We start from the raw sequence: 16,141 nt of genomic DNA, 5'->3' as shown, positions 1-16,141 counted from the left end.
ACCTGGTTATAGCAAAATGGGATTCCACACGAAATGCCTTGGTTATTTAAGATAATAATTATCAATTATAACAATCTCGATCAGATATGTGCCAAATTAAAGCAATACCTTCGACGGGCAATCAACGCGTCCCTGCAGATTTCAATAGCCAGTCGTGCGCTTGCTGTGCCAATGCGTGGCACGGAAACTAAAAGAAAAATACATACACATACTCGGCACCTATAGCTAATACACACCCGTGCCTTCAGTGTATACAAGTGACAGGAACGTCGGCTTGCCGACGACGGTCTATACAAGACAGGCGGCTTGTCAAAATGGCCACGGTCGTCCGTTCCAGGTTGCTCCTGGACCTGCTGAGTACAGTCGCTGACCAATTTTTAAGGCGAAGGCTTTAAATGCCTCATCAGCCGGTGGCCTTGAAAACACGGCGTGCGGTACAGAAAGTCGTGTGAGCTCGCTCCGCGCAGAGACGCGATAGTGCCACTGCTCGCGCGTTCGTCGTCGTCGTCTTCCTCATCTGGCTCCGATACTATTCATCATGCCAAAAAAAAAAAGGCCAAGTCAATTTACATAGAGGTAATTCAGAGACTCGAACCCACGAATTTGGCGTGAGTAGCACCCTCGATCTTTGGCGGCAGTCAAACCCACGAACGTTTGTGTTAATTAGGGGAAGTTAATTAAGGCACAGTTAATAAACAAATAAATAATCAAAGTAGCGTCAATTAAGGCAGTCGAACATACGACCTCTGGTGAGAGAAAACAAGTAATGACAAGCAACGCATTCCAATGAGAACGTCAAGTTATGTAATGAATGTCTCTTGAGCGTGCAGGCTTTTGCCTTCACCCTCTTTGGGGTATGCTAAAAAGACTGTCAGCTTTTCGGACACATATTTCGCTAATATGGCCGGCATGTTATAAGCCTGTGCGTGCAACATTTCAGTTTGGGTTTATCTCGCACCACCGACAGCCGATAAGTGTACGCGTACGAACGCAGAGCTTATAGCAACGGCACATCTACCGTCCGTCGGCAAATTTTGATCAGAGCGGATGAAAAATGCCTAAACTACAAAGCCTCACCTGGCCCCCATCGTCTGGAGCCAGAAAGCAAAGTTGCGATCTGTTGCCTAATTGACGTGGCATCAACTTGTTTAAGGAGGCTATGTTTGCGACATCACGCGTGCGGATTATGTCCGAAAAATGTATATAGGTACGCCGTATACCATCGGAAATTTATGTTGCCGATGTACTTTAGTTCGCTAGGCGGCTGTGCTACGGGGAAATCCGAATAATAGTGCAGGTCTGAAGAATCACGTGTGTCAGAAATCGGGCGGTGCCTGTATTTGATATTTTCTACCAGAAATATATTTTAAGCAAAAGTGTAGTGATTCGCTATAGTCGGCACTGAGTCGGACACGGTACTTTCGGCTACGCTATACCAAGACAGCACTCCGTCGAAATAAAGCATGACCAACAAATTTTATAGTTACTTCGTCATATCCTCTAATTCATTAGGTTCGTGTCGACATACTGAAGTTCGACTCTATACAGAATATATCTGAGTCGCCATGCCAGTAGATCCGTGTGTTTACTTCTAGTAAAATTGAGTGTAAATTCCCTTCAGTAAATGACTTCTTGCCTCGCCACCATATCAAGAAATCGCGTTTAGCGCATGCAGGGAAAGGTAACCATGTAGCTTATTGACAAAGCCTGTCTTTCCGAACACTAAATGTTTCGCTTTACATGCACTACTATCATTGAGCGACCTATAGCGTCACATGCGCAGTATAGTTTGTCTTTTTTCGTGGCACAGCTTTTGTACGGTGACTGCTGGCTAGTGTGAGATACCTTTGAATGCTCATTTATTTTTTATTATCACACTTCTGTCTGAGCACTGCCGTTCCTGCATAAGCGCGCACACAGAATACACGACTACATAAGTATTGAACATAATAGTGCACCAGGCACTTCTTCGCTGTAAGCGTCATTGACCAGTTACATGGTCTTATGCTTGCAGCATCAAGTTGCTCGAAAAGTATAGAGCGATTCTTATACGGCCACTTACTGTTTTGACGTGTTCCGCAGTGGACATTGGCGTGCCCTCGGGAATCTTGAAGCACACCCGCATGACTCCGTCATACTTTTGCTCTCCAGGAACAAAGTCCTGAACAAAAATAAGCATTCAGTGACATATCTGAAGATTCCCAGATATGAAAGTCAGAATATGGTCAACGAAACCACTGTTCACGCTGTGATGAAGTCATAATACTGTTATTTGAAAGCTGACGAATGAAATTGTTCCTAGTTCAATATTTTATTTTAGGGAAGAGGGGCTTTAGCCATGGAGGCGGACTGAAACAGTTAGTTGCCTTTTAACGATCTGCAGCAAGTAGCATGCCGAATTCACAAGAACAACCTATCAGGTGCGAGATGAAATGGTAAACTAAATGGGATAAGTAATCTACAAAACCATGTTATGGAGCTCCTGAGACTCATGTACCGTAATATGCTTAGGCGACTTTTATCAATCATGTAGATTCTTCTTTTAGTCAATTGAAGAGCGTGGTGGGAACTTAAGACGCAATTGCTCCATAGCGACGCTACAACCCGCACGAAACGTTAGAGAAAAAAAAAACATACTGGAATTTTACGTGCCAAAACCACAATCTGATTACGAGGCAAGCCTTAGTGAGAGACACCGGATCAATTTTTACCGCCTGGGGTTCATTAAGGTTTATCAAATGCACGGTACACGGGCGTATTTAGCATTTCGCCCCCACCGAAATGCGGCAGCAGCGGCCGGGATTTGATTCCGCGACCTCGTGCTTAACAGCGCAATGCCAAAGCTACTAAGCAATCACGGTGGGTAGTACGAAACATTGAATGCATTAAAATAAAAAAGTCAAATACTAAATAGGGAAAGAGCATGCAGTTGGCACAATTAGACATCAGGGGCCGAATTCACAAAGAGTTTCGTTCGTAAGTGCTGTTTTTCATTTGTTAGTCGCCTTCGCTAATAATATGTCCTGCATCCCCATTGGCTGGTACAAATGCTCTTGGCGTAAGAACGTTTTGTGAATACAGGCCCAGATCTTTATTGTATTTCCTTCAGCTGCTGCTGTAGACAGACAAGTTATGTGCTCATGACTGTTTGCGTGTGTTGTTCTTGCACGCTGTGTCTGTGAGCGGTGTTTTTATTCAAGCATGAGTCACCGACTAGCCGAAGCTTCCTCCTTAGCATGTCGTAGTCTGAAACTCCAAAGGATATTCGTCTAAAGTGTCAGTATGCGAAATTACTGCGTGGCCAAGAGCGAATTTTGATTCAGGAGCATAAAAATTCCGGGCCCCATGTTTTGAAGCACGAAGGTTTGCCTTCGCATTAATCGCAGCTTCGTTTGACTCGAGCGCTTTAATATTTAAACGTATCATAAGGAGCCATATTTAGCGCCTCTACAGTTGCTAAAGAAAACGGAAACTGGTCAGTGGCTCAGAATTATTAGTATCAGAATATGGTCAACGAAACCACTGTTCACGCTGTGATGAAAATCATAGTGGTGTTATTTGAAAGCTGACGAATGAAATTGTTCCTAGTTCAATACTTTTTATTTTGGGGAAGAAGGGATTGTGGCCGTGGAGGCGGACTGAAACAGTTAGTTGCCGTTTAACGATCTGCAGCAAGTAGCATGCCGAATTCACAAGAACAACCTATCAGGTCAGTGGCTCAGAATTATTAGTATCTTGAGATACCACGAATACTAAGTAGAGCCGCGCTGTCTAAACAGGCTCGCTACTGAAAATAGCCACTCACGTTTCGCGAGACGAAAATTTTCGTACGCGATGCACCAAGCATCAAGCATAAACGTATCGCCCCAAATCTTCTAGGACGATGGCTCTTACGCGCGACACTCGTTCTCTGTAGCGTAACAAGATACTAAGCCTACGCGGGTTTCTTCAGAAAACGACAAATTAGAAAAAAAGAACATTATATGTGTTTGACATCCGTAAACTGCCCTGTTAGTAAAGTTGGACGCAGTATAGGAAGGATCCTGAATAGTTTTGACCATCTGCGATTCATAAAAATGCACCTAAATTTAGGCACATGAGCGTTTCTGTTGATGCGCCTGCGGCAGTCTGTAATTCAACCCACAACCTTTGTGCGCAGCCCAATTGAACATTCAAAGAAGTTCATTCCATGCACGTCACTGTATAGAAAGAGTAAAGTTTCGAGAAATTTACTGTCGAAAAGCGCCCCTAGCGTATAGCCGTGTTGTGGCTGGTAGTTGGCCCAGCTTTACAGTGCTGGTTCCGAAGTCAATGAAATACGACGTCAGTAATGAAGCCCCTGGTAAGAAAAAAATGAGTGCGTATTAGACTAATACCGAAATTGATTGCAGGCGCTACTTCATAATCTGCCTGCGTTCTTTTATCACGGCGAGCAAAAAAATTATACTTTGAAATATGAGATAACAGAGTGATGAACATGATGTATGTGGCTTAATGCATCCAAACTCCATGTACAATTACTACTTACCCCCGGCAGCACAAACTGATCAGTTCTGAAAATCCTCATGAGGGCTATTTCCATCCCTCTCCCTTGAGATAAGGCAGACCGTGACTTCTGGTACCTGTAATATGAACGGGGTGGGAGATAATCTCTGAGCAAATTTTCCTTGTAGCATAACAATTCGCAACCATTTACTGAAGTATTGCATTTCACATAAGAGTGTGTACATGAGTGCAGGCGTAGTTTTTTTTTTTGCGTCGTTAAGTATAAAAGTGATCTGCACTACAGCAAACCAAAACACTGACAGGTGATGGCCAACATTATTTGCTAAGCACTCGTCCTTGGCGTAACTAGAGAGAAAAAAGGCAGCACTCATGCTGTGTTCTTAAGATAGCTCAAAACACTGTTTAAATTGGAAGATTAAATTCTGGAATGTTACACGCTAAAACCACGATATGATTCATTAGGCCCGCCGTAGTGGGGGACTCCGGATTAATTTTGACCACCTTGGATTCTTTAACTTGCATCCAATAGAGTTTTTGCATTTAGCCCTCATCGAAATGCGGTCGCCACGGCATGGGATTTGATGCCGCACGCTTGGGCTTAGCAGCGCAACGTCATAGCCACTACGCCACCACGGCGGGTCACAACACTATCTTGCAGCTGCCGTACGACAAACCTATTGTGATCATACAACATCTGTGCGTCAGTGCTGTAAGCTAGAAATGGGCATACGGTAGAGTCGGAAGCTCCAATAAAATTTTGCTAGAAAAAAATGAATTCCATATGCTACACTCTGTGCAAGCTAAGAAATCTCAGCAACTTAACAAGTCAATTGCTCCGATCCATTAGGACAAAGAGATGCCGGATGCAGACAAGATTTGCACTAACCAAGCATTAGGAACGCATATATTTTCACTCAACTGCACTGAAACGGGGTAATAAAGATTTATTATTAATTTAATATACTATAAAACGGCTCCCTCGCGAACTAATCATCTGTCGCGTTGTCATTTTAAGAAATTAGCCCTCTGCATCACTGTATTTTTATCTGCACCATTCACTCACCCTACTGATGCAAACCAGCTGCCTCGCGGTACGTCCACACCCTGGTAAGCTTGTTAAGCCCTGTTAAAACCCCGCTAAGCTTTAATTCAGCCCACTCTTATCAGGTGAAGAGCCGTATCTTATTTACTCTCAGATTTCTCGAGTCGGCTTTGAAACGATGTCAGTCGCCATCGTCTCCAGCATACACAGTTTCGACCACAAAATGTAAAGGCTACACGATGCAAGCTAGTCGAGCTGGGTCATTTGTCACTTCGATTTGCGTCAATATATTGAGGCTGCTTAAGCAAGGCGCAACAAGAAAAATGGTTGTACCGACCAATTTGGGGACACAAGCACGACACGCAGACTACAGCTGACAAAGGCTACGTTTGCAGCAAGCTGTTCTACCACTTGGCGCTGGAACCAGTGGACCAAAAATTTCAGTCCAGTCCGCCGCAATGATACTCAGCTTACGGCGCCGTGATACGGAACGTGCGTTTTCGCATTCGATTCTTCGCGGCAACCGGCAGTTCACCCTGCCTCCACTTGACAGCGGTCGAATAGAAAAACGCCCACGTAGCACCCCTTGCGTGCACATTAAGGGGAAGCTATGGAGAAAAACATAAATTAGGCTGTATTAATTATATACTCTCCTACGGAACTGAATAGGCCATTGTCATCGTGAGGAGACGCAGAAAAGGTGCGAGAACTAAAGGCGGGGGGCGACGCCACCTTGAAGTTAGCTGACCGTGACTTCATGGATTTTGGCGGCCTCTGCTAGTCAAGTATTTATCGGTAAAGATGGACTGAGTTGCATGCTACAGATTTAGGTAAGTTTCAGGAACTTATACTGAGCCGCAGTGGGCCAAATAAGACAAATGTAGTTTGAAATTCGTGACGTCACACGGTTGTATTGGCCAGGAGTTTCGACAAGAAATTCAAATTTCAATTTTCGCGTCCACTTTCTCTTCCAAGTATCAGCCTAGTCCTGTAAAATCAACCACAACAGATATTTTAAAAAGCGTTTTGCAGGCCTAAAGTCATTGAATAATTCCTTTTGTGGTCCTTTTAAAGAACTGCGTTGCTGAAAGATATTCCGAAGTCCCGGCTTGGGCGACTTAGAAGTCTGCTTGGGCATTGTTGGATTGGAAATTCATGACTTTAAGCTCCTTAGTTCGCTTTAACGACTAACGACTCAGAACTGGAAAACGCACTAAAAAACAAAACCATAATGCTTCACGTGCTATGTGCATTTCCAATTTTGTGTCATCACAATGCATCATCCCGTTCGAGATAATCCTCTGGAGCACTGCCCAACTAAGCAGGCGCTGCCGTTCCAAACCATTCGCCGAAGCGCTGCGTGACGACAAACTCCAGAAAACTAAGACAGCAATTGCGTGCATTCTCATTCTAACCGGTAGCAATTACTAATAATCGCCAGAGCAATCTCGTAACGTATTGCAGCGTGGCTTCAGCTTACAGACAGCTCACGTGCAATGCAAATGCAACAGACCTATTTCTGGATTAAAAGTCGCCTTGTTAAGACCCCAAATGTTTCAGGTACCTTTGCAAACTTCCCTCCAATCCGCTGCAGCCCCTACTGAGATTCGAGAGATCGTGGCTCTTCGGCCGACATCGATAAAGTGAACAGTCTATGATGGCGATATAATCTACTATTTGGGAGCAATTGATTATGTAAAAATGCCAAACTTGGAAAGCACCTGCTGATAATGAAGAGAACATAATGGTTGGGCCCCCATCGCGGAAGTGCGCCTTTTCCTTTTAGGCCAGTCCTACCAGCAGGATTCCTGCGGTATAGACAAGCCAGAAAATCTTGCATATTTAAATACGATGATCTACTTGCGCACAAGCTGAAACATTATGCAAATAAGTAGCATGCACCACTGTCGTACCGTAAGTAGATAACACAACTGGAACTTCAACCTTTCTTTGACGTAGTTTTAACATATTTATTCATGTTTTTGTTGCAAAATATTGTTTCCCCCATATCTGTCTTTCCACTCACTTTGGCTAACTGTTGGGTAAATTATGAGCGAGTGTGAATAAAAGCGCGTAACGCATGCTTATGTAAGTGTACAAGTGCGTTACGGCCAATGTTTGCGCATTTTTAAGGTATAATTTATTACCGTAAATTACTGTGTGCATTTTATTATATGTACTATACGAACAACAAGTCTATTACATTGTATCAATTTCAAGACAGATGGTGGGCTATGCTCAACTATGTATAATTTAAGCTGCCTTATACATGGAGCAAGAGCGTGTGTCACGCTCCACAACATTTAGCTTTTGCCCGTTGTTCTGAACGAGATGCCAGTAAACTTTACATTTCAGACTAGGAGCGAAGTGAACACAGGCGGCCGCGGTTTTGCCTGAGATATGTGCCGCTGTAGTCACAGTGGCGATTGACGATTGACTGTAACCGTTGAGCTGCTACTGATGCACCGTACAAACTGCAGACAATGACATTTCTTCTAGGCCAACTGTCATTTGTTGTTTTCCTCCTTCGAAGCCTGCTTTGCAATACTACCCGAGATTAGCTTTTATTTTGCAAGCAGCGAAATAAAACGTAATTTTTAGATTTCGTACAGTAAGGTTACACAGCGACATTTATTTTTTTGTTATAGCTGTTGCAAGAACACATATAAACGACATATGATACACTGGTTACGCAAAAGAAGGAAAAAAAAACAATTGGAAGAACTATATTTCTCGTTGACTGAGCTAGAATTAGGCAATATTTATAAAATAGTGTCCGTACTTGACATCTGCAACGTCGATCTGTTCGCGGCAAATTATTTGTGGGTCTGTAAAAAAAGGCGCCAGAACAGCTCCAAAGCTTCTTAGTGATTTTGTTGATGTTGCTGCTTAAGCCACTCAATGAGTAATCTTAAATCAGTGACCTCTGATTTATATTTTTACAAGTACCTGCAGCGCCACAAGGACATTTTTGCAGGGGGGACATCTGTAGCGACAAGTAAAACCTATGTAAAATTGAGCTGATTGAAAAAGCAGTTAGAACGGTGCAAACGCAATTTCTAAGCTTATAAAAAATAACAACTGAAATAATTTGTATGTGCGTTCAGAGGACCGAGGTCATGATTGAGCTTGGCAATGTGAGACATCGGGTTAGTTGGTATTCCACGACCAAAGTTTAATTAGCGCGCAGAAGGACGCATCCGATGGACACATCCGAGATACAAGCAGAAGCAGTAACTGGCAGCTAAAGTTTCCTGAGCGGGAAGTACTATATATACATGTAGAAGTCCTACGTTGCACCCACATCCCATCTGTTTTACTCTCGGTGCATCTATTACACAAGTTCCAGTATGGCTTATATTTGCGTAGGTAAGAAGCTATCGGTAGTAAAACATTAGTTGGAGGCTAGTGCTCGTGCTAGTCGTGTCCCAGATGCGTCCGTGGTTTCCGCGCGCTAAAAGCGTTCGGTCGCGTCTGGTTACATGCGGTATCATCCCGATTAGTAGTGCCCCGTTTCGTCTCGGCGCCACGTTTGATCTCGGTACCATGTTTCAGCATGACATCAACCAACACTTTGTGTGGTAAAGCTGACCTACACTTCAGAGTAATGTTTAATGCGTAAGCATTCTTAGGCGACTCACCCAGGTAATCTGTCCGACTGTCGGTCTGTCCATCCATAACGCGCTGCACAATGCGCCCCATAAAAACAGAATACATTTGAAAGGAAAAGAAAAGTTGGCGGTGGTCACTTTCGAATCTACGACCCCGTCGGGCTCAGTAGCCGAGCGTCTGGGCTTAACACCCACGCTTACCGACGGTCAATATATCTGAAGCACACGAATGCGTTGTGCCGGCAGTGCAAAACCAATGTCCGAGGAGAACAGTTTCTATGAATGCTCTGCTTAACGATTTGGCGATTGTGGAATAAAAGCCAGCTCAAGGACCACATGTGAAGACGGCTTAGAGCCTTGTAGACATCAGGAAAATTCTGGTTTCGCCAAAATTTACAATCTCGGTGCGTTTTGGTGGTAACGGGATGCGCTTTCCATTGGGACATTCCTTCGCCAGTGCTACAAAGTATAAATTTGCATCGTACTTTGCCCGCATGCCACCAAGTAAACGGCAGGGTGCAGATGCTCTGTGCTCTTTATGAAAGTGCTGATGCTGTAATTTTAACGTATCTCTAGCTGTGCTGTCGATGCGAGCGCATTCATAATGTAATAGTTATCTGTAACTGGCGACACAAATGTGTGCTGCAACACCAAACAATATACAGGCGAATTTGTGCGTAAGCAAACACATGTACCTACCACTCAACCCGACAATGCAGCCGTAGCCCTTAACCGTAGACTCTAAACGCATATACTCGAAATCGCCGCAAACCGCCTATAAGGAGAGTGACCTCCGACAGAGTGTTGATTGCTCTAGAACAAAGATAAAACATGGCTGCGTATCTGCATGCTTCGCTGCAAACGACATGTAAGCGCGTAGTTATGGTGTTGCTACGCCTGTACATGACATGCAAAACAAAATGATCACCTCTGTATATTGGTATAGTTAAGTAGCACACTTTTTTGACATGGTTACAATCTGTAAGAGAACCGGCGCTCAACTCTAGTAGGTCCGGCACTTTGTTGTAGGTGGAAAACAACTCTGGACAACAACCAATACATATGCGCTGACGTCTTCTGTGAATACTGGCTTAAACAGGAGGCATTCTTGTTAGCATGACATCTTGCACTGTTACATAGTTCCAGCTTGTGTGCAGTGATTTCATGATTTGAATATTTTAAAACGAGCTCAGAAGTAAACTGTGGTGGTAAAATATGTAGCGTACTTTCATAATGCAAACAAAAATTTGCCATTGCAGAAATCGTGTTGACAAACTGGTTATCGATCCACCACACCTTGGGGAAAATATAGGGAAATCTAGGGAAATTTTTTGCAAGTTAGGGGAAAACTGACTTTGGAGGTTGGCAGCACTCCCCTTCACCAACCGAAATGCCACCGATCTCTGAAGGCTCATGCGCTTCGCGACCCGCATCAAAGACAGATAAGCAGTTGATGAGTTGATAAGGATGATAAGGAGTGATAAGGGATTACATGGGTCTGACCAGGGTTAATAATGGTTCGACGCGGATGCATAAGATGCTAAAGTGCGGTAAGGGATCATAATGGTCGGAGAAATTATGATAAGGTTGACAAGGACGGTTAAGATTTGATAAGGATCGGATCAAGTCCAATAAGGTTGATAAGGACCTGATAAGGGTTGATAAAGATCGAATCATACCCGAAAGGTTGCTAAGTATCGAATAAATTGCGACAATGCTGATAGCAACCGATAAGGGTCGGGTCGAGTCCGCTAACGTTGATAAAAATTGATAAGAGTTCATAATCGTCGGATCGGGTCCGATAAGGTTGACAACGACTGACAAGGGCTTCTACTGGTCGGATCATGTTTGGCAAGGTTGATAAAAACCGATAAGGGTTGATAAGAGTTATATCAAATATCATAGAGCTAATAAGAATCCAGAAGAGTTGATAAGAGGCTACATGGCAGTGATCAAGTTTGATAAGGTGATAAGTATGATTAGCAGTGATACAGTGATGAGGCACAATGCTTATATGGACAACTTCAGTGGAGTTTCTGCATAATTTGTTTTCCTGTTTAGGCTGCCTGTTTTCGACCCATTGATATATTTCAGCAAGCACCTGCGTTAGGTGAGATAGCAAGTTCTCACAAATACAGCAGGGATCATGCGAACGAACCAACGAGTTCATGATTCTGGGTAAAAAGAAAACTAAATAAACAAAGCACACTGCAGGAGGACATGTTGGGCTAATTGGTGTTAACTTATATATATATATATATATATATATATATATATATATATATATATATATATATATATATATATATATATATATATATATTTAATGTAGCGCAAGGGCACCATCACAAAGACAAGACATGGCGTGTACTTGTGACGTGTATTGTGGGAGACACATGAGAGGTTACGTGTGGTACGTTTTCCCTTTGTGCTGGTGTCTGCGCTAAATTATTATATTAAGCCCTATATAACGTACCTGCAATATTTATGTGGCTACAGTGCTTAAGCATCCTCCTACATAAACCTATGTGCAATATTTTATGTTAGTGCAGAAAAATTTTCCTGGTGATGCTCACCTCGGAACTCCTTCGTTCTCGAGAATGTAGATGATGTTCGTGCCATCAGCATCTTCGATCCACGACCGTCGGTCTATGCTGACACCACCAGCTGACGTAGACAAGCAGTTCCACTTCAGCGACGGCAGGCTTTGAGCGTTTTCGTTTGTCGTGATCCTGAATTATACGAAGCGAAATACGTGAAGCTGCAGATCACATGCCTGCACTGTGAAGCCGAAAGGTTTCTTGCGAAGTTAAGATAATCGGCACATTATCATTACAAGCAGCGAGGGTATTGTAGAGCGAAGGTTACCGGGCAAGCCTGTCTTTCTTCTCTGCCCTCGTATTGCATTGTTTAAGTGGCAGCGTTCAATTTATGGTATAGAGTTCCAGATTGCAAAAAAGAAGCGAAAGCCATCACGGCTCACCAAGTCATTGCACCTGCGACGGCGGGTGTAAACATTGGGTGAGGCGAGGCGGCTGGTTCTTTTCACGTGCGCTGTCTTCCCGCGTGTCTCGTGTTGAAGGTCGCGTAATCTGAAGCCTCCGACACGCATTCAAGCAAGAGACAGTCTGAAGCAATCGCTCACCGAGGCCGGCGTTCATTACGCCCCCGTTGTGACTGCGAGTGTTCGCGGTCATGTGTTCACGTTTTCATGTGCGAGCGTGACAACGTGCTTCTTAATCTGTTAGCGAATGCTTACTGCACTTTACATGGGCGATGAAAGTAAGAACCTTATCTCATGTAGTTGTCTAAGTTGTCTAACATATTGCTATCGCTATCCGTGCTCCGCTTTTCGGGCAATAGTGCTGCTTTATTTTTTTGAATGAGAAGAATTTAAAGTTATCCCTAGGAGTTGCCAACCACACTTAGTAAATCTGTTCGCTGTATTACGAACACATCTCTTAATGTCAGCACTCGAAATCTACTCGCTTAGTAGCCATGATGATGGAAGTTATGAATTGAGTCACTTAATTTTGTTCATGCGTGCGTATTCTCCACTCGTTCCTGCCTTTGTCATTTATGGTTGTTATCGTAAGAATGCTGGGTAAAGTGCTAGACCCAGAACCTTGCCTTTCCACATTGATTATCACGCTAATATGGTTTCTGAAGCGCGGCTAACGGAAAGTTTCGTAGAAACTGAGGCGTAGGGCGTGTAGCATATTTAACTGTATCACAAGAAAGATAGAGCACAATTTAAAGAAAGAGAGGGGCACAATCGCTACACCTACAAATAAGTTTTTTTTATTTGGAAACCGCGAAGTTAAATATAACAAGGTGCTGACGTGGACACGCACTCCAACACAACTCTGTCACACAGCCTTGCGCCGCAAAACACCACATATCATCATCGAAAAATGAAAGGGCTCCGTGCTTCACTAAAGCGCCTGTGCTCCCTGCGCTACAGTATGGTCTACCTATATCAACTCGCCCAAATTTTCTGTTTTGCTGAACTACGGTATGTACATTGTAGCAAGGGCTCAAAATGCATTGTACTTTAGCCATGTAATCCAAGAAAGAATATACCGACGAAAGCGCAACCGGTTGGAATGAACAGGGAATAACGTGATTTCGTTGCCTCTTAGGCACTAATATCAAGGCAGAGCCGAGGAGCGATGGGTAAGTTGTAAAGCAAAAGGATAAAACAAGAACATTGCCAGCCTATAAACATGGACGCAGCTCGGGAAGAGCGATTGCACGGGCGTTTCACGTTGGCCGATACGCGATTCTTATGCTACTCTCTGAATTTACATAAAAACACGTGACCTGTCCCTACGCTTGTTCATGCAAAGAGCCTCACCTTGAATCGAAAGATTTCTTTGCATTCAGATGCCATCTTTATTCCGACATCTCTTTTTTGTCTAATCACATACATACTCTAGGTCGAGCGCGACCATCTTGAAAATACGATTACTTCACTCAGCAGCGTGACAGGCGACAGATGGCTTAATTACTTAGGTGGCGTTTTACTGTCGTGAACTCGAAACGCCGATCACCATCAAGCTGTGTAGCAAGTTTCATGGCACGCGTCGGGCCTGTCACTTACATGAGAATGTCCTCGTCCACATAGACCTGCAGCGGCGTTGGGAACTGCGTCCTGGGCCTGGTGTAGGCGACCGGGTCGTAGTCCAGCCACATCACCTCCCAGGGAACAAATTTGTCCGGCACCGGGAAGCGCTGAATCTTTGTGCCAGGGTACGGAGATTGGCGCGAAATGTAGTGCAGCGTCGTCTGCTGCTGCATGGATGTACCCATGGACATCGGGTCTGGGAGAAGGTTTGGGCAGAGCTTGAAAGTCGTGGTAATGGTTGCAAGGCATTACTGCTAGAGATGCTGCATCTCGAAGAAGCACAGAGCGAAACTAGCAGACAGCGAAACTAAAAGGAGGAGAAAAGACGCAATGTTCTGGAGAAAAGCTCTGCAAAAAAGATGCCTTGGGAAAAATCGGCATTCTGTTTGTGTCTTGATGGCGTGTGTTTTATTGCGAAGACTACGAAACAGGGAGGATTTTCGTTAGCTTCTAGCTGACATCAAATTTACGAAGCAGCTACTGTATTTCCTTAAATTAATCACTACTTAATTCCTAAACGAAGAAAAAAATATCAGAGCGTGCACGTGCACACAACTGATTAGCTCTTGCCATGCTACGTCACGACGATGAGCAAAACGAAAACAAGGTAAAAGCAGGAGCCAACGTTTCGACAAGAGGAGTTGTCTTTTTCAACGTCCACTTGTCGAAACGCTGGCTCTGCTTTTACCTTGTTCTCCTTTTGCTCATCGTCTTGAATTTTCTATCTCCCGCCTTCCCCATATTTTTCCTGGAATACGACGTCACGTCGTTCGTACTGGGGCGCGATCGGAGAGCGTTGTTCGAAAGGCGCGATATGTTTGCGTTCAGTTTAGCCTCACACGACCGACCTAGGCCAAAGCCACCTTTGCCTAGGCCAGCCCAACGTCGCCAGCCGCGTCCGTCGGCGCTGCCTAGGCCAGACGCGTGAGACAAAACTGAACGCTAACTGAACGTGCGTTTCGAACAACGACCTCTGTTCGCGTCCCTGAACTGGCCTACAGCTGACCATATGGTTGCCAGAGAATGGGAAACGCAAGATAACGACAAGGTGCTACATTTGTTCTGCCGTATTCGTGTAATGGCCATTGTAGCAGAAAACCCGAACATACGTGCGCGTTCACAGATATCATGGCCCGGTAACACTGCTACTTACAGAATGCTTAAAAATATGTTTATGTTAATACGTTCTCTTTGTCCTACAGTTATAGAGGAAAACGTATCAAATGAAAAAAAGTTACCTGTGGGGACAATGCATCGTCTTTTAAAAGAGTGCGAGAATCGCAATTTGAGCAATACAACTAAATGAACTCGACGCAAAGCATGTACACGCCCACAGATGGAAGCCTATGTACAAAACAAAGCCGCCGAATACCGTGCGTTCTTAAAAGGCCGCACATATAAAAACCCTTTCTTTAGCAGTGAGACTGGTTCGTTACCAGGAAACCGCACTAGGGTCTAAGTATACGGCCCCACAAAAGCCTATGCTCTTTAATGAAGCGCCCGTAATTGACACGCGTGAAAGGGTAAAATACATGTTGTAAGCACAACAAGTATGAGGAGGAGGCTGAAGCAGAAAATAGAGGCACGATGTGAGATACTCAGCTCTACTTCAATTCTGACGAATAATTTCTGACGGCGTCAGCTATTATGGGATATTCTCCACTCGTTCCTCCCTTTGTCATTTATGGTTGCTTTCGTAAGAATGCTGGATAAAGTGCTAAACCCAGAACCTTGCCTTTCCACATTCATTATCACGCTTTTTTTAAATATCTACAGTTCCAAGAGCAACAAGTCCCCTTGCATGATGGTGTCGGTACAGCACGAATGTTAAACAATGACGTAGACAAGACGCGGAGAAGCGCTGAACTTCCCATAGCGGGTTTATTACCAATGTGCCTAATTTACCAAAGTGTGAAACAGTTATGTAAAGAAAAAAATTACTACGAACAACCAAAGCAAGAATATAGAGACACAAGTGTGTATCGAAAACGTCAGACGAAAAAATAAAGAAGAGGTGAACGACTCTGCGAAAACAAGAGCAAAACATAAAAATTACAAATTTGCATCACAACCGCCATCCGAAGCTGCGGCTTCCCAAACACTTGCTCTTTTTCTGACAGGGCAAATAATGGCTTACTGGCGCATGCGCTCTTTGCCCTCGCTTTTTGTTATACGCCCTTTCAATATTGAGTCATCAATTAGTCTAAACAGCCACCCATATACATGCTTTATCTGCATTATTATTATTATTATTATTATTATTATTATTATTATTATTATTATTATTATTATTATGTAAGCTTTTTCTGTTGGACACAATCATAGAGATCAAGAGAGCTAGCTTGCAGCTGTACC

General features: G+C 43.8%; 1 protein-coding gene across 3 annotated transcripts in view; it reads right to left on the bottom strand.

Moving 5' to 3' along the window:
- Window positions 1-16,141, bottom strand: part of LOC135899688 (transient receptor potential cation channel subfamily M member-like 2) — a 157,548-nt gene that overhangs the window by 23,136 nt on the left and 118,271 nt on the right. For 2 of the 3 annotated variants that reach the window (XM_065429019.1, XM_065429017.1), the window contains exons 25-29: window positions 13,763-13,982; window positions 11,736-11,891; window positions 7,270-7,356; window positions 4,529-4,622; window positions 2,063-2,161 (exon numbers count right to left, since the gene is read on the bottom strand). In XM_065429019.1, the coding sequence (XP_065285091.1) occupies window positions 2,063-2,161; window positions 4,529-4,622; window positions 7,270-7,356; window positions 11,736-11,891; window positions 13,763-13,982 (656 nt within the window). The remainder of the gene's footprint in view (window positions 1-2,062; window positions 2,162-4,528; window positions 4,623-7,269; window positions 7,357-11,735; window positions 11,892-13,762; window positions 13,983-16,141) is intronic. The other variant, XM_065429020.1, reaches the window with a different exon arrangement.

The sequence above is a fragment of the Dermacentor albipictus genome, chromosome 7 (assembly GCF_038994185.2).
Source record: "Dermacentor albipictus isolate Rhodes 1998 colony chromosome 7, USDA_Dalb.pri_finalv2, whole genome shotgun sequence".
In the NCBI taxonomy this organism is placed as follows: domain Eukaryota; kingdom Metazoa; phylum Arthropoda; class Arachnida; order Ixodida; family Ixodidae; genus Dermacentor; species Dermacentor albipictus.
The sequence above is the reverse complement of the archived record's forward strand: the minus strand, read 5'-3'. Positions and strand labels throughout refer to the sequence as shown.